This window comes from Lepidochelys kempii, chromosome 8 (assembly GCF_965140285.1).
Source record: "Lepidochelys kempii isolate rLepKem1 chromosome 8, rLepKem1.hap1, whole genome shotgun sequence".
NCBI classification, from domain to species: domain Eukaryota; kingdom Metazoa; phylum Chordata; order Testudines; family Cheloniidae; genus Lepidochelys; species Lepidochelys kempii.
Window position 1 is genome coordinate 90,467,447 of NC_136387.1, and position 26,767 is coordinate 90,494,213.

The 26,767-nt window shown below is 41.9% G+C and overlaps 1 protein-coding gene across 2 annotated transcripts in view; it reads right to left on the bottom strand.

Moving 5' to 3' along the window:
- Nucleotides 1-2,184: 2,184 nt before the first annotated feature.
- PGM1 (phosphoglucomutase 1) overlaps nt 2,185-26,767 on the bottom strand; it is a 29,778-nt gene continuing 5,195 nt past the window's right edge. The window contains exons 1-11 of one of the 2 annotated variants that reach the window (XM_073357451.2): nt 21,766-22,505; nt 17,901-18,063; nt 17,538-17,684; nt 13,884-14,009; nt 11,190-11,380; nt 10,300-10,454; nt 9,281-9,396; nt 6,585-6,720; nt 5,564-5,747; nt 4,226-4,360; nt 2,185-3,133 (exon numbers count right to left, since the gene is read on the bottom strand). In XM_073357451.2, the coding sequence (XP_073213552.1) occupies nt 3,044-3,133; nt 4,226-4,360; nt 5,564-5,747; nt 6,585-6,720; nt 9,281-9,396; nt 10,300-10,454; nt 11,190-11,380; nt 13,884-14,009; nt 17,538-17,684; nt 17,901-18,063; nt 21,766-22,023 (1,701 nt within the window). In that variant the 5' untranslated portion in view covers nt 22,024-22,505 and the 3' untranslated portion in view covers nt 2,185-3,043. Of the gene's footprint in view, nt 3,134-4,225; nt 4,361-5,563; nt 5,748-6,584; nt 6,721-9,280; nt 9,397-10,299; nt 10,455-11,189; nt 11,381-13,883; nt 14,010-17,537; nt 17,685-17,900; nt 18,064-21,765; nt 22,506-26,767 lie in introns of those variants that run through there. The other variant, XM_073357450.2, reaches the window with a different exon arrangement.

Consider the following 26,767-nt stretch of genomic DNA (forward strand, 5'->3'; position numbering starts at 1 on the left):
TTTGCAACTTTTAATTGCTGAGTTTGACACATGCAGCATGTATTTTCTGTAATTGCTTTGGAAGAAATTATACACTTTGCTTGGCTTTTAGATTCAAGGCAATTGTAATTCTTTAAATGACTGTGGCACAATCTTATTTGGTTAAAGTTTTTTTCTGTTCTTTCCAACAAGTAGAGGTATGCAGACCCTTTTCACCACTGCAAAACCCCCTTTGAGATATTACTTATAATATGCACTATAAAACTAAGGTAAAGGTCAATAGTGTCCCAACATATAGTAAATTATAATTCAGAATGTACCAGAAATAAGTCAGTCTTATTATGAACTAAGGTCTCACTCCTGCAAGCAATTCATATTTGCAAGTATCTGCAGCAGTGTGGAGCTGTATCAAAATCATTGGCTACAATGGGAGTTGCTGGCTGCTTGATTTTTTTGAATAACTATCGAGATACCTAAATATGGATTTTGGAGCCTAGCTTTAGATAAAAGAAAAGGAGTACTTATGGCACCTTAGAGACTAACCAATTTATTTGAGCATAAGCTTTCGTGAGCTACAGCTCACTTCATCGGATGCATACTGTGGAAAGTACAGAAGACGTTTTTATACACACAAACCATGAAAAAAAAAGGGTGATTATCACTACAAAAGGTTTTCTCTCCCCCCACCCCACTCTCCTGCTAGTAATAGCTTATGTAAAGTGATCACTCTCCTTACAATGTGTAGGATAATCAAGGTGGGCCATTTCCAGCACAAATCCAGGGTTTAACAAGAACCTCTGAGGGGGGGGGGGTAGGAGTGGCTAAGTCATTATGCAAGGTAACCTATTTCCCCATGTTTTTTCCTAACCCCCCCCCCCCAGACGTTCTTGTTAAACCCTGGATTTGTGCTGGAAATGGCCCACCTTGATTATCATACACATTGTAAGGAGAGTGATCACTTTACATAAGCTATTACTAGCAGGAGAGTGGGGTGGGGGGAGAGAAAACCTTTTGTAGTGATAATCACCCATTTTTTTCATGGTTTGTGTGTATAAAAACGTCTTCTGTACTTTCCACAGTATGCATCTGATGAAGTGAGCTGTAGCTCACGAAAGCTTATGCTCAAATAAATTGGTTAGTCTCTAAGGTGCCACAAGTCCTCCTTTTCTTTTTGCAAATACAGACTAACACGGCTGTTACTCAAACCTAGCTTTAGACACCTGTTTCTGATGAAGTTGGCCTCCCTCTTCATGAAGTTTGCAAAACACCCACCAACCAAACAAAAAGCCCCAAGCAGACTGAAAGCCTGGTCTGACACCATGAATTTGGATTTTTGTTCCTCGGGGAAGAAAAACAGAAAGCTGCGGAGGAACATGTATATTCTTGACAGCGGTTTTCATAGTAAACAGGGACTCTTGTTAAGGATTTTGCCACAGACTATATTAGGTAATGGAGGTGCATCACCTCATCAGACCAGAGGAAAGGGGAGATTGTCACTTGGCATTGTTAAGTGTTGCTGAGCTGAATATATTCAAGACACAGTCCTTGGCTGGTTCCTAAGAGGCTAAATTGTATCCGAGGGTGTTAAAGGTGACTATTTGGGGGAACTGCTGACTAGATCTCAGATCCCCTATCAGCTTTCTAAGCTGGCTGTAGTTGGGTTCTCTCACTTTCATAGCCAGAAACCAGGGGAATCTCTTCTCAGTTTTCATCCACTTCAGAGTCTCCTAACAGTTTTTAAAAAGAATTCCCGATGCTTGTGTAATACCACACCTTTGCATGGATCATCCGCAGCTGAAATTGAATCTGGAACCTCAGGATCTTGAAGCATGAGCTTCTACAGCCTGAGCTATGGGATCCAGGTCTGTTAACTGAGGCAGTACCAAGCTTATCAACCTCTGTATATGGCCTCACCACCACGAGAAGGGGCAGAGCACCATACTGTCTGAGTGTAGATTACATGAGCATATGAGTCACAGGTGGAAAAGCAATTTAAGCCATCCCCATCCACAGAGCAACCATTTTTGGCTTAATGGCTTCAACCGTATAAAAGTAGTTATTAGTGTCTGAAATCTTATTATTTCAACTCTCTTATCACTATACTACATTCTGATGAGTTACATTCAGGGTGTCTCTTTCTTCTTCAAAAAACAAACCTATTACAATTTTAAGCAATTTTTTTTAAAAAAAAGCACTGAACAGTAATACCGGTCCATTTCACTTTAATAGCCTCTCATGCTTGTTATTAGCATTGTATAGAAGGGTTATTGTATCACCAAATGTGGCAAAGAAAGATCAATTTATATAAATTCTTTCTTTAAAAAAGAAAGCTATCAGGCGGGGCCTGGGTGGGGAGTACCATACAGCAATACAAGTAATTGCACTTTCTGAGGACCTGTCTACATGGCATGGCAAAGTGCGCCAGAAGGGTGTGATTTGTAAAGATCAACTAACCTGTTGCACTCATGTAAACCCTTCTGGTGTGCTCTGTTTGAAACAGGAATGTATTAACACAAACTAGGTATCTTTTAGAGTGGGGGGTCTACATAGAGCAGCTAGAGTGTAACATGTTAGAGAGGGTTACAAATCACACCTGTCTGGTGCGCTTTGCTGGAGCCAGGTAGACAAGCCCTGAGACATAAAATGTAAAAGAAATTTTGTATAATCAAGAAAAGGTACTTGCACTATCATGAGATAGAAAACAAGGCCATTATCACAGAAGAATTTAGCTTCATTGTTCTCTTCACAGCTTTTTTGTTTTAGCAAGAGAAAGAAAAATTACATATGCTAAACCAAAAGGCTATGCTAAGTGAGGACTATACCCAAATTATAGTGCCATGTGACAAACAGGCAATGCATCAGTATACACAGTGTAAACATGGGTGATTTTGGTTTATTAACAACATCTAGCCTTTTATCAGTTTAAATAATACTTTTAAATAGAGTTAACATTGCTTTTAGTGACCAATTTGATTAAAAGGAGGACTGGACGATTTTGTTTGACTCATTCAGGACAGCCAGCCGTTTCAGCACTGCACACAGTTAGCATCAGGTCCTAGCCTTTTCATGTGATGACTGTGGGGCCGGTGCGGCCAGTTCTTTCATGGAGCTGTGAAAGCTTCAGTGCAATACCAATGAGAGGAGCCAACATGACCTGCCGAAAGGAGAAAGAGAGATCAAAACCACTGACCAATGGCATGTTACCGCTTGAACCTTTAGGGCTCATTCTTTTCTAACGGATTGTTGGACGTTTGATCTGAGGCCCTAAAACACAAGTCTGAACACTCATTCACAACAGATTGGAGTCCTATTATTTCAACGCTGTGAAACGTAGCTGCTACACAACCAAGACAAACTGTGAATTCGGCCCCAGATAGGAAGATAGATGTAGTAATTCTATGGAACTTTACAAAGTGAACTAACAAATATTGCTACTTTGGGGACTTCTATACTTCTCAGTTCTATACTGTTCTGAAATCATGATTTTCTTATGTTCCGCAAATGGCAAATGATACTCACTCAACCACAATACCCCATCCCCAATATAACCACATTATTTCCTTTTTTCTGGCTTAACAAGTTGTCTAAAAGAGTTCAGAGACATTGACGGGAGATGTTAAGAAGGCGCACAAGAGAGGTTACCACCATTTTTTTAATGGAACCTTGGAGAAGGTACATTAAAACTAGTGCAGAACATGACAACAGATTCTGTTATCTCAGGGCTGCAGTCTTCCACGCCCCATGGATTTTTGGGGATTTGTTTTGAAATATGTATTTCCCAAATGTTGTTCTGATCCTTGGGGATTCAATTCTCCAATCAAAAGTATAATTCAACTTTGAAGCAGTGCCTTCCCCAGCTTGTAACCAAATACTCAACCATGCTACGTACCACTTAGATAGGTAGACAAAATAAAATGCAGTTGTGGAGGAAATTGTGATGAATTCTGAATAATAAACTACTTGCTCCATATGGAGTAGAGAGATTTAGGGAACTGAGACACCTGTTTCTGGAATAGTTATCACCTCATAGTCAGAGGGGCTGGAACAATATGCACAGTGGGAGAACCACTGAACCAAACTGTAAACCCTGTATATGATGGAAACCACTTCAAGCCAAGGGGTGAGGCAGCACCCCCAGTTCCAGCACCTATGCTCACAGTGGCTCTCTCAGTCATGCTCCCCTCAAAGGGAACTTTGTGAAAAAGGGAGAGCAGAGTGGTACCCAAAGCCTGGATACGACAGTTACCTGTGGATCTTCATATATTTTTGGAGCGTCTTTCTCGTAGCTATCAATGTACAGTCGCACAGTCGCTCCAGCGCTGCCGGTACCACTTAGTCTGAAGATGATGCGAGAACCGTCAGTGAAGAGGAGCCTTAAACCCTAGCAAGTGCACATGAGAACAAAATGAATACACGCTCATTCATCTGCCTCTTCAGATACCTGATGTACCTTCCAGCAAACCTGTCATGTCATTTCTCCGGTCATTCTTCATCAGAGGGCAACAGAAGTTGCCAAGAGCACCCTGTTTGTTCCTCTTACCCCAACTGACTATGTGTCCCTCCTGAGCCACTCTTGAGCATTTCCCAGATGATGATAGCTTTTGAATCCAAAGTATCATGAAGACCCTAGTCCTATGACTGGCTTGGGAGCAAGAGACCAACTCTGATTCTCTGCATACCAGCCTGTCACGCTACCACTGCACTTCCGGGCAAACTCCATTTAAAGAAAATAATTGAAACATTTTAAATGCAAAGTAACAATTCTCAGTGCCTTTGTCCATTATTCCTTTCCAGTTAGTATGCCTCTTTCCCCAGTATGCTGCAAACCGGACCCATCTACAGGACAATTTTATTTAAATAACTTGCATAGTACAGGGTAACTCATCTTGTATATATTCAATAGCTCCTTGACTTTAAAATGCTGGAATTCAGTCCTTAGCTACCGCTGCTCTCTGACAGCTACTGCAGCGCTGCCTGCGTTCTGCAAGATGGCAACAAAGCAACAGGATCAGGACATAAAACAAACGTATTTGCCCTTTGGAATCACTGACCTATAACTAAAGTTTATGGACCTGAGCCATGCTTCATCTAGTTTGAGCCACTCTTTCTGTGCAAAGCAGCCCTAAGCCCAGCAAATCCAACTCCTGAAGGATCTCCCCTGCACAGAAAAATCCTTAGGTAGGGCAAAGTCATCATCATAGCTCTTATACCATCTTCCATCGAGCTGGTGGAATGGGGCGAGGCCAGAAGAGGTCACCACTGCACTGTGGTGATCCCTGGCTGCCCTAACAATGTGTTGGGGCCACTGTCAGTTGGGTCAGGTTAGAACAGCCTTCAGGCCCTCTCTTCCTTCAGCCCCTCCTCGGCAGCACCAACCAGAAGCCAGGGTCTGGCCTATAGTTATAAAACGCATGTAATTGGGGGGGGAAGGGGGGCGGGGAGGTTTTTAATAGCGGGATAAAGCTTTTGGCACAAAGGCAAGGATAACCTTGTTGAAATTTTAACTGGAAATATCTAGTCAGAACCACATATTCTTCAAAAACAGCACTGCAAGTTATAGACAAAAGTAGTTTTCCAGTCTCACCTGGTTTCTGGAGATGCTTCCATCCACAGGATCGCTGTATTCAAAGTTATCGGCTTTCTCAACAGTGTAAACTTTATCACCAGCCGACAGCTGCTTCCCCACAAAGGAACGGTCGAACATCATGGTTTCTAGATCCTTCATCATTTTGTTAGCTCCGTCTGCATCCACTTCCTCATAGTCATATCTAGAACCAGCCACGGTAGAATGAAAAGTTAGGGAGGCTTTTTTGTGGTGACAAACAATGTTTCGGGAGCCACCCGTTTAAAAATATCTTGTTTGATTTAAAGGTTGGGTTTAGTTCCTTATAAATGGCCTCTGCAGTTCCAGGCACCCAAGAGTCTTACAGCCGGTTAAGCAAATCCCACAAACAGTAACAAAGGAATCCGCTGGAGCGGGTAAATTTAGCAGTTATAGAAGTAAAACCCAGCACAGCACTGGCTTCAGGTATATCGGTTATTGGTACGTCAGTGCTGCCAGAGGCCCCCGCACTAGGAACAAGATGTGCTACAATCTGCACACCCTGTACAGCTCTGTCACTGAAGAGGTTACAAATTAATTTGCCATTTGTGGTCTCAATGCAGATGCTAGTCTAATAGAAGATAAAAATCCTGCCTAAAGATCAATACCCAAAAGAATGTGTTGAAACAACATACAGGCGTCAATTTAAACTGGGCAGAAAGCAGAGTTAAGACTAACAGTCCTGCATTTTAAATTTACCCAGAGATGCTTTGATATTCATGGCACGTAAAACTGAACTGCTGAGACATCGAGAATGCCCTAGAAATAACAAAGCTGAGTTAAGGACAGAGAAGCCATCCTAGTTGTGGAGGTCAAGGTTCTCCCAGTGTAAGTAACACACTTCACAGGGTTTTGGAGAAGTTTTCAGTATTTAGCAGTCAGGGCACTTGACCCTTCTTAGCATTCCCTCCCTTCTGTCCCAGGGCTGGGGACTGAGCACATTCTGCTCTCCGCAAAGGGTCCTGCTTCATCATGGTGAGCCATCACCTGGCTCTTCCCTCACCTTGTGAAGAAGTTCCGCCCATATTTCTGCCAGTGATCTTTCAGGATGTCCTCCACACTCTGTTTGCGGACAGCTATTATAGACAGCCACGCCAGGACAGCCCACAGCCCGTCCTTTTCACGGATATGATCAGAGCCTGCAACGTGCAAAAGCAGAAACAAACTGAACAATTTCCTTCACTTGAGAGTTTGCATTAAAGCTCTCGTCCATCAAGCTGCCAACCACATAGATTTAAACAACGCATATGACAAGTTTTAAATACTACACCCTCTGGATTATAATATTTACAGAGCTCATCATGTATTTAAACAACAGTTAAAAACAGAAGATAAATTAATTCCCCCGCCAAAACACACACATTTTGGGAAAGGTCTACGGCATATGTTATACAGGAGGTCAGATTAGATGATCACAGTGATCCCTTCTGGCTTTGGAATCTATGAACTAGACATATAGGGATAGATTTTTAAAACAGGTATTTAGGTGCCTAGTGGGATTTTCAAAAGTACCTAGTGCACCTAAATACCTTCAAAATACCTAAAAAATCCCACTAGGTGCCTGAATACCTTTAAAATTCTGTCCCGTAGCTCCTTAAACTGGCTGGTTTACCATTGAGGAGTTATACTGAATTGCACTGCTGCACTTTAGTTACACTGGGGTTTTATTCTGATGGTACTTTACAGTTACAACAAGACAGCCTAGAGCATGTAGAGAGGCACCCTTTTCCAGCAGGTGTACACATCCAAATAAAGGTCTTATACAATGTATCCACTCATCCCTGGAATAAAGTGCTTAAGTACGAAATCTGAAATTCTGTCATCTTGCATTATGCAGAATTTTTTAGGTCGTGTCTAGATTCTGATTGATTTAAGAAGGTACATGTTTGTTTCCATTTTATTGGACTATATAATTGCCATATGTAACGTCCCCTCAGCAGTTATACGTGACCCACATGCTCCCTCAAGCTCCATATTCCCCTAGTAACTTACAATAAAGAGTATTTCATTCCTTTTTAATTCTTTGAAGTGAATTATGTGCTAGATTGGCAACCCTGGGCATGCATCCTCTTTTTATCCACAAAGCAGATACAACGCAAGCAGTGTTAGTGCAACCCATGTGATCCTGCCTTCTATATCAACCCTGCCAGCATGTCGCTCTGTAGGGAGGAGAGGCTCCATGGCCATTGAGTCATAGAATCATAAACCTTTCACTCTCTCGCCTGCTCTCAAAAGATGCCAGTTATAGTGTGGTGCGCACTCTCCTGGGTTGGATGGAAACCACCAAGCCATTTCACATGGGGCATCTGATGACAACAATTTTAGGACACTATTCATCCGACACCACCTGAAAATTGCTGATCTGGAGACCATCCCACAGCCTACTAGCAACTCCCTAGGCCATCCAGTTCTCTTCCTTTCTAGGTACTGTCATTTACTTCAATTCTGGTGCTCTCTCATACATTACCCACACACTAGGGCATTTGCATATAGGTACCCAGGGCAATGACTCAAACATTTTACTTCTGATAATGGCCAAGATTTCTTTGCACCTTTTATAGAAAGGCCCTAATTTTTCCAAAACTGTCCTCCTCCCTCTCATCCAGAGAATAGCACTTGCCCTCCAAAAACATCATCATCGGTACAGACAGGCCCAGAACTGCAGCAAACACCCTTCAACCAGAGGCTCATCCATGATGCAGCTTGTTCAGCCACCAGAAGTCACGGCCAGACAACTGTGATGCGTTCACATCAGAGGCTGATGGCACTTCAGTCAAACAGCTGCCACTACAATTCCCAACCATATGCTGCTTGACATTAAGTACACGATTAAGTCCATCTGTATTCAGCAAACTCTCTAAGCACATGGTTAAGTGCTTTGCTGAATCAGGGCCAGAGAGAGCAAGATATCTTTTATATGACTCAGATGCTGATCTCCTGCATAGCAATGAAGACCCTGAAGATCAGCATTGCTAGAGGAAGGAGGAGGACTCAGATGTTATGTGATGGATGCAGAAGAACCTACATAGTTCGCCTTGAAACTTCTCTTGGAATATCACACACTTTGCACCACGTTATCTTATGCAAAGAGAGTTCTATACATTTTAATTTCCCTATGCAAATGGCAGTATTAAGTCACATGCCCACCCCCAATAGATTTACTAAGATATTAATTTTGAATCTCAATTCACCTTGCTTCGACAGTTCAAAGGCAAGAGTTAATTTAACCTTTATAAATCAAACCTTGTTTTTAGAACAGGAAAACCAGGGTCCTATTAAGCTCAGAGATTTAATAGCAACCTGAAACCTCCCCTAATAAAACCACATTCACCAAACCATGTTTCTTCCGAGAAATGAAAACATTTAGAAGGTTTTCCTGACCACCAAGAGTTGAAAAAATACATTTAGCATTGCATTTAATCCCCACAGACCCAATGACTGGCTAGTAAAGGGGCCCTTAAACTTCCTGAATAGGCCTTCCTGAAAGGAAAACTAGCTTTTCCCTGACTCAACTTACCAAGGAACTTTTACAGTTGTGTATATTTTCATCAGTAATTTTTGTAAACAAATTTTGTTTTTATGATTCAGGAAACATTAACTCCTATACGTGAAAGATAAATCCCACCTCTCCAGAAAGAGCTAAACTGTGTTTAAATGCGAGGAATATCATCATCATTGAGATTAGGAACAAAAACTTACCAGTACCAAAACTTTCCTCTCCACACAGAGACAGTTTGTTTGCATCCATTAAGTTTCCAAAGAACTTCCAGCCAGTTGGAGTTTCAAACAAAGCGATCTTTGTAGCTTTGGCCACCCTTCAAAGGCAAGGAAGGTAAGTTATATCACAGCTGGATTGTTAGCACACCCTTGTGAAATGCTGCAACAGTAACATTAGTTGTTATCATTAGTTGTTATCAAGCATCTCATTTAACATAACAGTGAAGGCAAGTCAGTCCTATTTTTTTTTAAATAACAACTCTTTGTATATTTGTCCCTTATTTTATTCTTGTGTTACCTTGGGGTGAGGCGACTGATCGGGAAATGCAGAAGAAGAACACCTAGCTCCTATGTAGTACTTTTCATCAGCGGAGCTCACATTACTTTACAAAGGAGGCCAGTATCATTATCTCCATTTTACAGATGAGGAAACTGAGGCACAGGAAGGTTAAATGATTTACCACTCGGCAGACCTGGAAACAGAACCTAGTTCCCTCAAGTCCCAGTCCAGTGCTGCCTCCCCTAGTGAATAGGTTTCAGCTGATCATTTGAGTGCAAACTGCTGACCCTCTCTTCTCTGGTGGCACAGGTGCTGGAACTAGGGGGCTTGGGGTGCTGCTGCCCTCTGGCTTGAAGTAGTTTCCATTATATACAGGGTTTACAGTTTGGTTCAATGGCTCTCAGCACCCCCACTACACAAATTGTTCCAGCCCCCCTTTCTGGTGGTTAGTGTCCTCAGTCCCTACTGGCCTCAATGGGTGTTGATGGCACTTAGCATCCCTCAGGACCAGGGTCTAAGCTGAAAAAAACCCAACCGCAAGATCTCAATAGCTTTTGAAACAGTATCGTATGAAAATGGCTTGTAAACATTATTCCCACTAAAGATATTGTTTCAGGCATGTTTGAATATGGTCACTGCTGGGGGACAGCACAATTCACCCACCACGAAAAGGTTTAAAAATGACACGAACAATTGTCAACCCCCATACCCTGAGTCCTACCTATCAATTGCTCCACTGGTAGGCATGCTTCGCGCGAAGCCACGAACGCCAGTGTGCTGAAAGTAAGGAATACTGAAAATATTGGCAGCGATGACAGCAACAGAGTCCGAAGGGTTAACAAAGAACCCATGCTTCCCTAGAATCATGTTCCGATCCTAACGAAGAAGACAAAGGAGGACAATTCAGTTCTAGCTACGACTGTCTGCACACAGGTATCAGAGTAAACATTATTTTTCAGGCACACGATGTAAAAACCATACAGTACCACAGAGTTACTTTTTACTGGATTAAAGTGAGCGTGGAGCTTTTAATCATTTAAGCAGCATTGTATCGATGGTATTTTCATCAACATCTTGGCTTTTTCATAACCTCCAAAGCTTGTTAAGTATCATCTGAACTTTGTAACCAAGTACTGTCATAGCGACAAATGAGAGCAAGCAATTTTTGTTCATACATAACTATAGAATGGGAGGGAAATCCCTGATCTCCTATCCATTGTACTGTTTGAGCATCTGACTATAGGCATTAGTGCAGTGCTGCTGTAACCCATTTTGGTCCTATTCTGCTCCCACTGAAATCAAAGGCAAAACTCCCAATCACCCACAGGAGCATCATTATTAAATGTCTAGTCTTGGCATCGTTGCGTAACATGTGGATGAGCTACCATTTGCCAAGTATCACTAGACTGCAACAACCTATTCAGCTTTGACATCCATGGGAATTCTCTCAGCTTATGCCCAGGATAAATCCAGTGCAGACTATGCATCAATGAATCCAACAATCATTATTCCAATTGAAGCACTGCCTTTTAAGGCTCGTGCCCTAGTGTTTGTAGCTAGACAGTGCGGTGGGGGTGGGAGGTTCTATAGAACAGCCACATGCTCATTTACCCCATCTCCATCAAAAGCAGCTCCAAAGTCATACTCTCCTGTCTTCATAGACTGGACCAAGTCAGAAGCATAGGTTAAGTTTGGGTCTGGGTGGTGGCCACCGAAGTCCTCTAAAGGTATACAGTTCACAGCAGAATTTGCAGGAGCTCCAAGCTCCTCACACAGGATCTTCTTCACATAGGGGCCCATAACTAACAGAGGAAAAAAAGGGAAACGATTAAACATTTTATTTTTTAAATTAAACTTCAACCAGTGGCACATTCTGTTCACACTATGATTCAGCCAGAGGCTGCTCGTCTACTATAAGAAGATCTTTCCGTTTTAATACACTGGGAGCATATGGGTTTTTTGACTGTAGAGCAAAGCTTAGGCCTGATCCTGCAATGTGCTGAGCACTGTGATCCTGAGGAACTTAAACACAAGTTGTCCAAAGTGTTCAATGAAACTACTCATGTGCTCAACGTCAAATAAGAGCTTAAGTGTTTTGCTGGATTGGGGCTACAGTGACAAGATCAAGCACTTAGTTACTCAATGTGTTACTTATACTGTGATAGCTCCTGGGTGTCCAAGTCCTGGACCAGGACCTCACAGTGCTACATGCTGTACAAAAACACAACAAAAAGAGGTTTCCTGCTTCCCAAAAGCTCCCAATCTATACAGGTCACTGTGATGGCTCCGTGGAACAGGAGAGAAAATGGGAAGGCTGGCCCTAAACATCTAACAATATAACATGATATTCTGTGTTTCACACACCAATACGCAAAGCAATTTAAAAAAAAAGTTAGCATGGAATTTCAGAGTTAGCATGATTGTGGTGCAAAGAAGATGGAATAAGGGTGCTAAGAATGCCCCACAGAATAAGCTTTACTGTAGCAACGTCATGAGCAGGTTATCTACTAGGACTCTAGGCACACAAGCCTTCTAAAGCAAATATTTCTCTCTATACTATATAGTTACAGTCTAAGGCTCCAATCCTGCAATCAGATTGAGATGGACAGACACTTTGTGGAGCTCAATTGACTTTACCTGGATTTAAAATTCCTCCTGCATGGATCTGGTTGCAGGTTGGGCTACACCTTTGTTTCGCTCTCAAGAAAATAAAGCCTCACGTTTTAATGAGAGCGACACACCTGAGCAATGCAGCATTTCCACTGGCCACCATAAAGTTCCCCCTCACTCATTTCTTCAGATCACAGTATTTTTATTATGTTAAATACTCAAATCAGACACAAAAGTTCAAAAAATTAAATCTGAAAGATTAAACATGTCTGACGTCCCTAACTTAAATTTTTTCAGTGCGGTTCGGAAGTAACCTTGCTATTAGGGGACGTATTCTATTTACCATGAGATTAGTAGCAAGATTCTTTTGAAGTCTGTCCGTGTCTAATATCATGACACTCTCTTTACAGCAGCAGCTGTCAATTCGCCATCAACTGAGATTGGTCCAGCAACTATGTAGCTGATTCTGCAGTTTTGACAGGCCTGAAGACCCCAGTTAGCTTTTGCTGCTTTCTGCACACTGTCTTGAAACAGTAGAAAGTTAAAATTTGTTCTCTATTCTATGGGCCAAATTTTGCCATTAGACCATAGTGATGCCATTGTCATCAGGGACGCAGCCTGAGTGAGAAGGGGACAAATTCAGTAGTGATGTAAGTGATGCCGTAAATTTCACCTCAACAAGCAGGGGCAAGTTCTACATAGGTGGAACAAAGCCCCTTCTTTAATCTTTCACCTCATCATACTCTCCTCTTGGTTGTTTTCCCTGCTGCCATTTGCCCTTCCTCCTCCACAATGCAGAACTTGCCCCCCCTCCTTACACAGAGGTGTAATTTACACAGATGTTTCCATCTCCCCAGAATTTGGCTCACCTCTCTAGAGCAGAGGGAGAAAAAACCAACAACCTCCCTCTGAAATACAGCTCTAGACTGCTAGGAGGCGTTACTCCATGTTATATGCAATATGTTTTTGTCCCAGGGTTCTGAGGTTATCAGTCAGCCACAACACTGACCAACTGGATGTTCAATTCTTTGTCTCCAACTCTTCCATCCAGTATGCCAAACGAGGGGGAGGAAGGCAAAAAACACAAATCTCATTAAATAAGATTTCCGCCCCATGACATACCTACAACTATATCTATTGTATTACACACGTTCTCACACTGGACTTCATCACTGTGGTATCTGAGCACCTTCCCATAGGGCATTAAGCAATGTGACTAACATCTGTCATGTGTGGTTCATTCTCATCCTCTCCCCAGAGGGAGACTTGTTTGTGTAGTGTAGGGTTTTGTATTTAAATGAACATGTTGCTCTGTGTTTATGTTAGAGAAGGCAAGAAGTGAGTCTTCCACTTGATGTGGTAAGTAGCTCGGTTTATAAGAGCCCCTCTAAAGCTACCTACTCCCCTTTTGCCACCATTACAAATAAAATACTGAAAATTAGCATGTGGGAGGTTGGGGGAGGGGGAAGGAAAGTCAATTACATTCCGGATCCTAAGTCACTCGGGCACTTTTGAAAATTTTTCCCAAAAGCTCTGCTGGAACAAATGAGGATTCATGGTGACGAAAGACGGTGCAATGCACTTCTCAAACAGAGGAAAATAAAAGATAGCAAAAAAGAGTGAGCTAGTCCTTAAATTAAAGTTTCTCCCTCCAAGAAATAGCTAAAAAAAAATGAGACAGTAATTATTTCATACCTCCATGCATAGCATCTATGCGAATCTTTAGGTTGTTTTGTCCTGAAAGTAGTTCTTTCAGCGCACTGAAATCAAAGATGTTCCTCAACATGTTCGCATAAGCTTCTACTGAGTCCACAATTTCAACTGCAAAGCCAAAAAAAAACAAGCAACGCAATACACTAAGAGACTAGCAATGACTAGACTGATCAGATAGACTAAAATCCTGTTCAAAACGGTAACTTTGCTACTTATGACAACATGATGACATTCCTGAGCGCAAAGGCCCGCCATTCAAAATAAGAAGGTCTTTGAACATCCCATAGTATCAGTTCCTAATAATGGCAATGGAGAAAACCGCCTGAGGTAACAGCACACTTTACAGTCCTACTTTCTAGAAGATTTTCAATATTACTATATACTACCATTCCCTATTGGTTTCAGCCTAATCAACACAGCCAGAAACCTGAAGGTAAAAGTAGCTCCCAGTACAACTTAATCTCTCTGTTCTTCATTCCAGAGGGTTAAATTCAGCTCTCAGTTACAGTGAGGGTGGAACTTTCAAAAGCATTTACCAAAGTTAGACAACAACTTGCACTAAAAGTCAGTGGGAATCAGACACCTAACCCTCATTTGTACCTTTGAAAAAGATTGCACCCGTGTAACTGAGAACGGAATTTGGTCCACATAAAGGCAATGCGGTGGAAAATGTATTATTGCAAAGTCCCAGTGTGCTAACACTGGGGGTTGAAGGAACTAGGAATTCTACCAGGTTCCTTGTTATAAAAATATTCAAATTGTTTCTTTTTTTACACACACACACACACACACACACAGAGTGTGAACGATGTGCAATTAAATCTGAAAAAAAATTAACATTTCATTGCAAGTTTGCAAAAATGGTCTGATTTTACAGAAAACCTGTAACATACCAGATTTTTTTTAAAGTGCAAATGCAGAGACAAAAATCAATTCAAAATTTTAAAGAACACCTGGAAAAATTTTAGATTTTTTTGTGGGAAAAAAATAAGTACAAAACTGCATATGTTTTGCTAACATATTTTCAAAAGGTACCATTTTACTGTAGCACAAATGGAATGATAATATTCATATCCATTTTAGTAGGGCCCAACAGTCTCATTTAAATTAAAGTGAACATTTTTTGTTATGAACTATATGCAATACATGAAAAGAGTGCCTGTTGGAGGACAAAGAAGTGATTCAATCATGGTTCTATAAATACCTATACAGGGATAGATATACAGAGAAGATATCAGATACTAGAGAATGCTTTAAGCTAGCATACAAAGCCACAATAAGACTGAATAAATAGAATCCAGAAAAGTTCAAACTGGAAATAAGGGTTTCTACAGGTATGTTAGTAACAAGAAGATCAGGAAACATGTAGGATCCTTACTGAATGGGGGAGGTAACCTAGTAACAGATGATGGGGAAAATGCTGAAGTACTCAATGCTTTTTTTGTCTCAGTCTTCACAGACAATGTCACCTCCCAGACTGCTGCACTTGGCAGCACAGTATGGGGAGAAGTTGAGCAGCCCTCACTGGTGAAAGAACAGGTTAAGGACTATTTAGAAAAGCTGGACATGCACAAATCCATGGGGCCGGATGCAATGCATCCAAGAGTGCTGAGGGAGTTGGCTGATGTGATTGCAGAGCCATCTGCCACTATCTTTGAAAACTCATGGCGATCAGGGAAGGTCCTGGACGATTGGAAAAAGGCAAATATAGCGCCCATCTTTTAAAAAGGGAAGAAGGAGAATCTGGGGAACTACAAACTGGCCAGCACCTCAGTCCCCGGAAAAATCATGGAGCAGGTCCTCAAGGAATCCATTTTGAAGCACTTGGAGGAGAGGTAGGTGATCAGGAACAGTCAACATGGATTCACCAAGGGCAAGTCATGCCTGACCAACCTGATTGCCTTCTATGATGAGATAACTGGCTCTGCGGATATGGGGAAAGCAGTGGACATGATACCTTGACTTTAGCAATGCTTTTGATATGGTCTCCCACAGTATTCTTGCCAGTAAGTTAAAGAAGTATGGATTGGATGAATGGACTATAAGGTGGATAGAAAGCTGGCTAGATCATCACGCTCAATGGGTAGTGATCAACAACTCGATGTCTGGTTGGCAGCTGGTATCAAGCGAAGCGCCCCAGGGGTCGGTCCTGGGGCCGGTTTTGTTCAACATCTTCATTAATGATCTGGATGATGGGATGGATTGCACCCTCAGCAAGTTCGTGGATGACACTAAGCTGGGAGGAGAGGTTGATATGCTGGAGGGTAGAAACAGGGTCCAGAGTGATTGGGCCAAAAGAAATCTGATGAGGTTCAAGAAGGACAAGTGCAGAGTCCTGCACTTAAGATGGAAGAATCCCATGCACTGATACAGGCTGGAGACCGACTGGCTAAGCGGCAGTTCTGCGGAAAAGGACCAGGGGATTACAGAGGACGAGAAGCTGGATATGAGTCAACAGTGTGCCCTTGTTGCCAAGAAGGCTAATGGCATATTGGGCTGCATTAGTAGGAGCATTGCCAGCAGACCGAGAAAAGTGATTATTCCCCTCTGTTCGGCACTGGTGAGGCCACATCTGGAGTACTGTGTCCAGTTTTGGGTCCCTCACTACAGAAAGGATGTGGATAAATTGGAGAGAGTCCAGCAGAGGGCAACTAAAATGATTAGGGAGCTGGGGCACATGACTTACGAGGAGAGGCTGAGGGACCTGGGGTTATCTAGTCTGCAGAAGAGAAGAGTGATTGGGGATTTGATAGGAGCCTTCAGCTACCTGAAGGGGGTTCCAAAGAGGATGGAGCTCGGCTGTTCTGAGCGATGGCAGATGACAGAACAAGGAGCAATGGTCTCAAGTTCAGTGGGGGAGGTCTAGGTTGGATATTAGGGAACACTATTTCACTAGGAGGGTGGTGAAGCACTGGAATGGGTTACCTAGGGAGGTGATGGAATCTCCATCCTTAGAGGTTTTTAAGGCCCAGCTTGACAAAGCTCTGGCTGGGATAATTTAGTTGGGGTTGGTCCTGTTTTGAGCAGGGGATTGGACTAGAATGACCTCCTGTAGTCTCTTCCAAATCTAATCTTCTATGATAAGACATTTTAAATTGCAAAGATTGGATGTGGCGCATTCTCTATCACTTGGAGCCTTTAAATTAAGATCAGATGCCTTTACAAAAAGGTACAGGGGTAAAGTTTCAGAAGTCACATTTTCAAAGTGATAGGAACTTAGGTCAGATTTTCAACACTATTAAGGCACCTAGGTTCTTCTGAAAATCTCACTTGGCACCTAAATACCTCTGAAAATCTGGCTCTTGGGAACCTAGTTTTCACTGGAAGTCAATAGCATGTAATCTCCTAAGTGCCTATGTCACTTTTGAAAGTGGGACTTAGGGCCCTAATGCACTTAGGCACTTCTGAAAATTTAACACCATGCTCTGGTTCATCCACAAATAGTTGTACTCGATGCAGGAATCACTGGGTGAAATTCTGTTGTCTGTGTTATACAGGAGGCCAGACTAGCAGATCATATCCCTTTTGGCCTTAAAATCTATTAAATGACCTTGCCAAATGAAGGCACTTACATACTATGTAATTGCCCCATGAAAGTAAAAATTACATTTATACAATAATAAATGTGTCACTTGCCTGTAAATGGTTTAAACTTGTTCTCCAAGTCAAATTGCTGCTTTCCAATGGTACCAAGGTCCACCTTCAGATCTGGGCAGATAGCATACTCTTCAATAGTCTTGCTAATTTGGAAAATTTTATCAGTAATACCTTCAGGAGCAGGACCTACAGGTAAAAATGGAAGGAAAGTTTTTAGAGTGTGCTACAAGTATGCATTCCATAGGTACATCAGAAGGCAAGGGATGAGAATGTTTCTCTTGGGAACAGTATTATTTTACAAGGGAAGTAGATCGCTTGTTTTGTTTAGTGAAATATACTGCTGACAGTACTGAAGGTATATTCACTGATGTAAGAAATGTTGGCCACCAGGGAAAACTTTACCTCCATTGGAAATATTGAATTTAATTCCGAAGTCTCCATTTGGGCCACCAGGGTTGTGACTGGCTGTCAAAATGATGCCACCAATGGCTTTGATTTTTCTAATAATACAGGAGACAGCTGGGGTGGAGAGAATTCCATTCTGTCCAATCACTAAATGACCAATCTAAAACAAAGATTTAAAACAAACTATCAAAAAAATTCACAATTTTAAAGACTGCTAGAGCATGAAAGTTAGAAATGGCAACTTTACAGAGGCAAATATTTATAGAACTCTCACACAGTTGTGTGTAAATTTTAGACTTGGCAGAATTATTTTATATATATAATTTTGACAGATTATATCAATATTTATTTTTAAGCATTTTTCTATTTTTATAGACAAATTTTCATAGTGGAGGGAAATTACGCGGGGGAGGGAGGCAAGCAATTATTTAATGACAATAGTTATAAAGATTTAACTTTTTGAATCTCAACAACTATTAAAAACACAAATTGCCAATGTCAATATACACAAAGAAGATATCCTTAAATCAAACTCTAATAAGTTCTCAAGCCATGTTTTTCTTATTTGCCTATCTGGAAATTTCGATTATTATCGATGGAAACATTTTTTCATCTGTTTGTGTGTGAAATCAACATTTACTGACATTTACCAATAAAAACCTAATCCTTCCAAGCCTACTTTTAGGGCTTGTCTTTGCTACGGGGGTATTTTGACATAAGTTACACTACTCCATATATGCGAATAATGTAGCTGGAGTTGACAAGGCTTAGGTCGACTTACCTTGGTGTCTCCATTGCGCTGTGTCGACAGGAGATGCTCTCCGGTCGACTTAACCTCACTCTTCTTGGAGAGGTGGAGTACTGGGGTCGACCGGAGAGCGCTCTGCCATCGATTTAGCGGGTCTTCACTAGACCCACTAAATCGATCCCTGCTGCATCCATTGCAGCAGCATCGATCTCCCCATACTGAAAATCAGACCTTAGTTCGCTTCCACCATGTCCACATGAGGGATTTACAGTGCAGCACTCTACCCCACAGGTCGGACTACAGGAGTGTGAATAGCAATATGCCCTTGGGGTACGTGTACTCTGCAATAAAACACCCATGGGCTGGCCCATATCAGCTGATTTGGGCTCGCTGGGCTTAGGCTGTGGGGTTATAAAACTGCAATGCACACATCCAGGCTTAGGCTGGAGCCTGGACTCCAGAATCCCAGCTCCTTGCAGGATCCTAAAGCCCAGGCACCGGCCTGAGCCCGGATGTCTACATTGCGAGTTTATAACCGCAGCCTGAGCCTCATGAGCCCGAGTCAGCTGACATGAGTCAGCATCGAGTGTTTTATTGCAGTGTAGACATTCCCTTAGATTCTTAAGCTCAGCAGGCCAAATTCGGAAGCAATGTGTAAGGGAGAGTGTAAGCTACACACTGATAAATGTATCCGAGTCAAAGTAAGTATAGAGAGTCTACATTTGTGTAATGTACACATCGGAAGGGAGAGGGTGGAAAAAAGGTACACCATCTAGATTCACCTCTGATTTTGACCCAATGCCAAAATATCATCCATTCCCCACTTAATAACCAAGCAGTTACTGTGCACTCCCCAATGTGAAAGTTGTTTCTTTGTGGAAGGCTACTGTGTAAGTTGCATATAAAGCCTTAACTTACTGAGTTTCTTGTTACAAGGGAACAATATTGTACATAATATAGGAATCCCCTCCCCACAATGCTCAGAGTTGAATTTCAAATACACCAGTTAAACTTGTTGAGAGGCCAGTGTTGGATCACAACATTTTAAAGGAATACCATGTAACTCCCCTGCCCCCCCACACCACACACACACACACACACCCACACACACACACACACCCTCTTGTTATACAGAAAAATCTATAGGATGCAAGTCCTTTATAATAAAAAAGAATTAGATAAATGCTAGAATCCAGCTCTTATTCTCCTCTTCACTGACAATACAGGTGGATGCTCTTTGTGGCTCTTAAATAGCAAGGACTTGTTCTCTCAATAAAACAGGTGGCTGTCTGCATCCCCATCTTCAGTACATCTATCCAACAGGAAGGGGACTAAATGCGGACTCACCAATCCTTTACACCATGCCATAATTACAACCTCTAAATATAGATGTCTTCATTTATACATGCCAGGTTTAGTGGACGACTAGCTTAGTCATTTCCTTTAATTAAATAAATCACATTTAAAGTGTGCAATATAAATTAGACTACCGGGACACCAAGTGTGCGGGGTCTTATTTGGAAATCCTTCTGGTCACACATTCATAGAGGTGACACTACCCACCCACATGACATCCTGATGGAATTGCCTTTTACACTTTCAAGATGAGCTGTGTGTGCATTATAATAATTTTACACTTGAAAATGATCTCAGGATTATACTTTATACTCGACACACTGGGGTTAGCATGAAGTTGATAAATAAACCAAGCGGCACTGCTAACCAGTGACAGAAAGGACAGAATGTAAAAATGTTACTGAAAATATAAAAACTACAATAAAATCAAGTTTAAGAGACAAGTGTGGGCTATTTTACTGGAAATAAATATAGAGCCAGATCCTCAGCTACTGTAAATGGGTACTGCTTCATCTTCACGGGAGATCAGCTGAGATACAGGGTTATGCTTTTTGAGACTTAGCATTTCTTATTAAAATAGTGAATGAGCTACAAAGAAACTGGAAATCAAAGGCACTTGACATAATATTTATGGTCCAAACAGTGGGCCTGATCATTACCTGATGTAAATCTGCATCCTACAGATCTTCTGTTTGGACCATGTATTGACTTCAGTGGAGCTACACTGATTTACAATGACAGATGAGGTGGACTGCTATTTCTAATTTTTTAAACCCACCTCTCCCATGCAAATTATTTTGTTGATCAAGAGATCGGGGGGGGGGGGGGGAATGGGACTGAACTCTCTCTACCTGTTTGCTATGAACTATGATACTATCAGATCAGTGGTTTGGTCACAAATTCCCCATGAGCGATTTTAATAGCAGTAGAGGCAGCTAGTATTATTTTCTCTCTGCCTTAGAAATAAAATAAAATCTTCAGTGGAATCTTTGCCTTTTTCACAGAAAAACGTCATGCCCAGAAATCCATTAAAAACTGAAGTGAGCTGCATTGCATTAAAAGATGTTAGGACTTTCGTTCTAACGCCAACATGTGGAATGTCACCACAACTGGAGTTCACTATAGAGGGGTCCAGCTGTCTTGCTAAAACACATGATATCCTTATTTTCAAATGCTCTGGTGACATTCATGACATAGCTATTTATATCTATTGAGAAACTGCAAACGTTGTGTTTTGCCTTTTCATTTGTTGAGCAGCTCAGACCATAATGAAACTGTTTTTGCAGAGCAAAGCAGAGTGGTCTCTGAGCACAAAGAGCCCATCTCTTTACCAATCACTTACTTACTAACAATGGCATTGTGAGCTGATGAAGATAGTTCTGATAAGCACAAATGCCAATAATTTGCTGCAAACCAACAAAATGAGCATTAATGAGAAACTAACAATATTTATTTTCACACTGGTAGTTCTACATGTTGCTACCCGATTGCAAATGTATTTTCACTTCTCTTCAAAGCTAAATGACAAAATTGCTTTTAAAAAATTAAATTGGGTAATTTCAAGATCACTAAAGGTAATTTTCCATTAAAACACTTAACAATGATCCATAATTCTCAGTTAACCAATAGCAGTCATTTAAAAGGCAATGGGAAATTAGTTAATTAAAACTTAGAACACCTCTTAACTACTATGACTTTATACTTCTGCTTAGATCAGCTACAGTACTAGGAATTTAGTCATATTTATCATATACCAACCCCATTGGCAGCTGCCATTTGAACTATCAATTCTATTGCCAACTTATTAAAATATCTCCCATCTCCTCCAACTACCATAGTAGATCCTTGTCGATCTCTTAGATCTATGGAAAAAAATATACTCTGGACAAAATTCTGCAGATAGTTTGTCTTGGTCTCAAAATAATAGCTTTTCTTCCGTAATCCACTGGTTCCCGGTTTCTGGTCATAATAAGCTGCTGTTGGCAAAGTCAATATAAGCAGAGGACGGTCTTCCATGTTCCTTTTTCATATAAATACATTTAAAATAAATTATGGTGAAAATAAAAGAAAACTCAGCCTTGACATCAGCAATGGCACATCTACTAGTTAGAAGTTCTGTGAAGCAGTCAAGTGCCCAAAAATAGCTCCTTGAACCTTGTACTGAATGTGGTTTCGGTAACTGAAGAAGTTTTCTTGCACTTGTTCTGCAAGATCACTGTCAGAGAGAATACATATAATTCCACACTGCAATCCCTCATGAAAACGGAAAGAAAAAGGAGATTTGTCTTCTCTAGGTCTTCTGATTGTGAAGCAGTAGTTCTGTGCAGTTCTTGTATTATCACACACTAGACCACAACAGTGTTAATTCTGTCCAATTATCTGTTAGGATGGGGATAGCAAGAGAGGCTGTTTAGTAGGTCAGCCCTTCAGTCAAAAGCATTGATTTGTTGCCAGACTCTGCTCTCTAAACCAATGCAGAGCTGGAATCGTTTTAGACAGACAAGCAGATTCATAAAGTTCTGCCAGGTCTGCCAGTTGTAACTCCCACTGTCACTCAGTCCTCATTGGGAAGTGAATACTGAGAAGGTAAGTGTTCAGGAAGCACGGCTGTACACAGCTAAAGTTATTTTGTGGAGACCAGCAACTTAAAGGTCACTCTTAAAATGGCAATCAGAAGATCTCAGTTACCTACAGTTTCCTTATATTACCGTCATTGACAGCCAATAACTTCTCCATTGCCAGTATTCTATAGTGCTTAATTGAGTGGCTTTCCTCTAATAAACATTGGAGTTACCTGCTGGGCATGATGGGCCAAAGTCCACTTGGAAAATCCAGAGTAACTGCAATGGTTTCTATGGCGTTACTCCAGATTTACCACAGTCCAACTAGGAACAGAATTTACCCCTAGGGTCTTTACAAAATACTATTATTTTGGAAAAACTACATTTGTATAAAGCTGTGAATATTGAAACATGATTAACTCTGGCAGAAGAGTATGGCAGCCAAATTATTTGAAATCCCAAGAAAACGTCATCTGGACTGGCGAGATGCCAACTTTCTTAAAATGCAGGCAGTACCGTCTTTCTGAATTCTGGGAAGTTAACATGTTGGTTAAAAATAACCAACAATGCTTTTGAATAATACTTTGTGCTTCTGTGGAGTCTTTTATCCAAGTATCTCTAAACATTTAACAAACATTAATTGAGCAATTTATGAAGCCACACTTCATTACAGTCCAGCCTACTTGCTATTAAAGCAAAAAAAAAAAGTCATAATTTTTAATACAATTTGATTGTTGTGACCATTTGCAAAGTGTTCTATGGGGATGATTTCTTGAGGTCTCAGCTCTGCAACTGGAGAGAACAAACAGGCTAAGAATCCAAATAAAATATTTTTTCATCTTTAAAGCTCTTGATTAGTATTAACTAACTCATCTTTACTTTGGTGTCCTGAAATGCATAGGCACTGTGGTTGAGTTCTTAGGTAGAGGTTTCCCTCTTGTGGTACAGAAGTGGAAAAACAATTCCCAGGGTTAACTAACAAGGTTCTACTTGTACTTAGTTCACACAGCAGGTCTGCTTTCTGATCACTGCAGGAGGATTTACATCGGAAATTCCCATTGGTATTTATTAAAACAACTAGGCAAGCAGTTTCCCTTCTCGCTCCCAGGTGGCACTGTAAGTTCAACTTACTGTAGGATGTCCAACCCCTTGAAATGCCTCATTATTCAAGCACATGCAAAAAGTAAACTCTTAGAACAAGTTCCCTTTTTATTGCATGGGGGAGATTTACATGAAACTACGCACCCATTGGCAGGGGGGAAAGGCCACTATGAACCAAGTGATTTGTACTTGTACAACAACCTCCCCCTCCCCCAAATGCACGTATAATTAAGCAGCAGGGGAATTCAGCTACCAAAGTCCAGTACATCTCCCGTGGCTTCATTTAGTTTGACTTTCTACCACAAAGTTTCAGAGGCATCTCAGGCCACCCCGGCAGAGTTCTCATCCTGAAATTAGACCAGGTACTTTAGAAGTTTCCAGATAACAGGAATCAACCTTTTACTTTACTTTGATGTTAGTGCCTATCAGCAGTGACTGGTTGGGGTTGGGCATGGAATACAAGACCTTTTACCTTTATTTTTCACCTGATGGCTGTTTCACAGCTTACCCCTTAATGGGCAAGTGTCTGTATGAAAAAAAAATACCACTATTAAAATCAGTACCTCTTCGGACAGACCCAGAAGAAAGAAAAAAGGTCTGAAGCTGAACTAGAGATGAAGGATGAAATCCTGAGCCCATTCTGCTTAGTGGGTGTTTTGCCACTGGCTTCAATGGGTTCAGGATTTTGCCCAATGTCTCCACCTTGGCAGAGTGGAGATTGGGTGGGAAAGCTTCCTCTGCCACTGCCCATGCCATCCTTGTTCTGAGGATGAATGGGGGTGGGGAGGAAGGGCACTTCTCACAAAATCCTGGATTTTACCCCTGGTTTTTAAAGATAGAAAAGCTGTGGTGTATTTCCTGGTGCAGTTTTCTAGTTTGCTACCAAGAGGAACTGGACATGCAAGAACGTGGCCAGGACTATGCATTTTTTCCTGCTAAGAGCTGACTTTGGTTAATGATAAAAAAGACAAAACAAGACTGTGTTTTCAGAAAATTTAAACTTTAGACTGTGAGTCTTAGTCAAAAGGTCATTTTCCTGCTATTTCTACATATTGGCTTTTAGTACCACAAACTGTATCAAACTAAGCCTGTGTGATTCTGAAAAATGCAGAGAACCAAATTCTGCCATTAGCCTTCTGTACTAAGATTCTCAAAGTCACCTTTCCATAATTCTATATGACCAGTGACAGTGAATCTTACCCTGTATTATAAAAGACATTTACCTTCTGGCAGAGAATCTTTTGAGATGAGAGAGACCTGAGCATAAGTTACTGTATAAAGCAGACTTACAACAATCGGTTCTAAAGTGAAAGAATCATTTTGGAATCAAATAACGGTTTTGGGAAAGCCCAGAGAAAGAAGAACAAATGAACCTGCCTTTCTTTCTAGATCAGATGGAATGAAATTATCTTCAAGATTAATTAACTACAAGAATTCCAAGTGAATTACAGTCTATATAGCTCCACATTTTCACACAATATAACTATGAGTATCTACAGCATGGGAACATGAAATGTTCAGTGTGTTCCCCGCTCTAATTACTAGAAATTTTCTCTAATTTGTTAGCACACATACAGCAGGCCCATAAACCCTGCTATGCATTCATAACTAAGGCTGAGATTCTCTCTGACTTCCACAGCAACTGATGCGGCCGACTCCAGGGCACCCCACAGTCAGCTCCACCAGCCGTTGCTGGAGTGACCCAGGGACTGCTGTTCGGGTGGTCCTTGGCGTCAGTTGCACCGGCCGCTGCTCAGGCGGCCCCGGGCAGCTGGTTCCGAGGACCGCTCAAGAAGTGGCTCGCTCCAGGGAGCACCTGAGCAGCGGTCCTGAGGGTGCCATAGGGCCCACCCGAGCAGCAGCAGTCCCAGGGTGGCTAGAGCAGTGGCCTCCAGAGCACCCAGAGGCCGTCTGGAGAGCTGTCCCCGGGGAGCTGCAGCCGGGGCAGTCAACCCCCAGCACTGGAGCAGGGTGCCCCCGGAGCAGCAGCCCTCCAGAGCAGCGGGGCCCACAAGCAGAGATTTAGTCATGGGTATTTTTGGTAAAATTCATGTACAGGAAATAGACCGTGAATTTTTATTTATTGCCAGTGACCTGTCCATGACTTTTACCAAAAATACCGGTGACTAAATCTTAGCCTTAGCCATAGCCCGAGAAGCATGGACTCTGCAGAGCTGTGCACTCTTGCTGTGATCATTACAAACACCTGGCGCCTTTCCAGAGCTGAGACAGGAGCCGCTGCATGGAACACTGCGATTTCCTTCGAGCAGCCCTGAGGCAAGCCATAATATGAAACAATTCCCGGTTGCTCCTGGCAGTCATGCAGCAGCAACACGGTAGAGCACTATTTCCGGTCCCAGGAAATCAGTACTGACTGGTGGGATTGCATCATTATGTAGCTATGGGATAACGAGGAGTGGCTGCAAAACTTTCGAATGTGGAAGGCCACTTTCCAGGAACTTTGTGTAGAGCTTTCCCTGGCCCTGAAGCACAGCAACACTAAAATGAGAGCTGCTCTGACAATGCAGAAGCGAGTGGCAAACAATGCCAGACTGCTACCAGTCAGTGGGGAATCAAATCCAAGTTGGTAAATCCACCATGGAAGCTGTTGTGATCCAAGTGTGCAGGGCCATTAATCGACTTCTGCTAAGATGGGTTGTGACTCTGGGCAACAATGCAACCATTGACTATGTTGAAATGCCAAGAGTGATCCTGGGAGACCCAGCCTCATGAAGCCATACCCGTCCACCTGGAAAGCAGTAAGGAGCAGTTCAACAATAGGCTGAGCATGTGCAAAATGATGGTGGAATGTGCCTTTGGACGTTTAAAGGGTTTGTCGCGCAGTTTGCTTACTAAGTTAGACCTCAGTGAAAGCAATATCCCCATTGTTATCGCTGCCTGCTGGGGGCTCCATAATATCTGTGAAGCAAAGGGAGAAAAGTTTTTCCAGGGGTGGAGGCAGACAGGTTGACAGCTAATTTTGAGCAGCCAGATACCAGGGCAATAAGAAAAACCCAGCGAGGAGCTCTGTGTCTTCAGAAGGCTTTGAAAACCCATTTCAGTAATGAGCCACAGTAATGAGTGCTGCTTATCTGTGT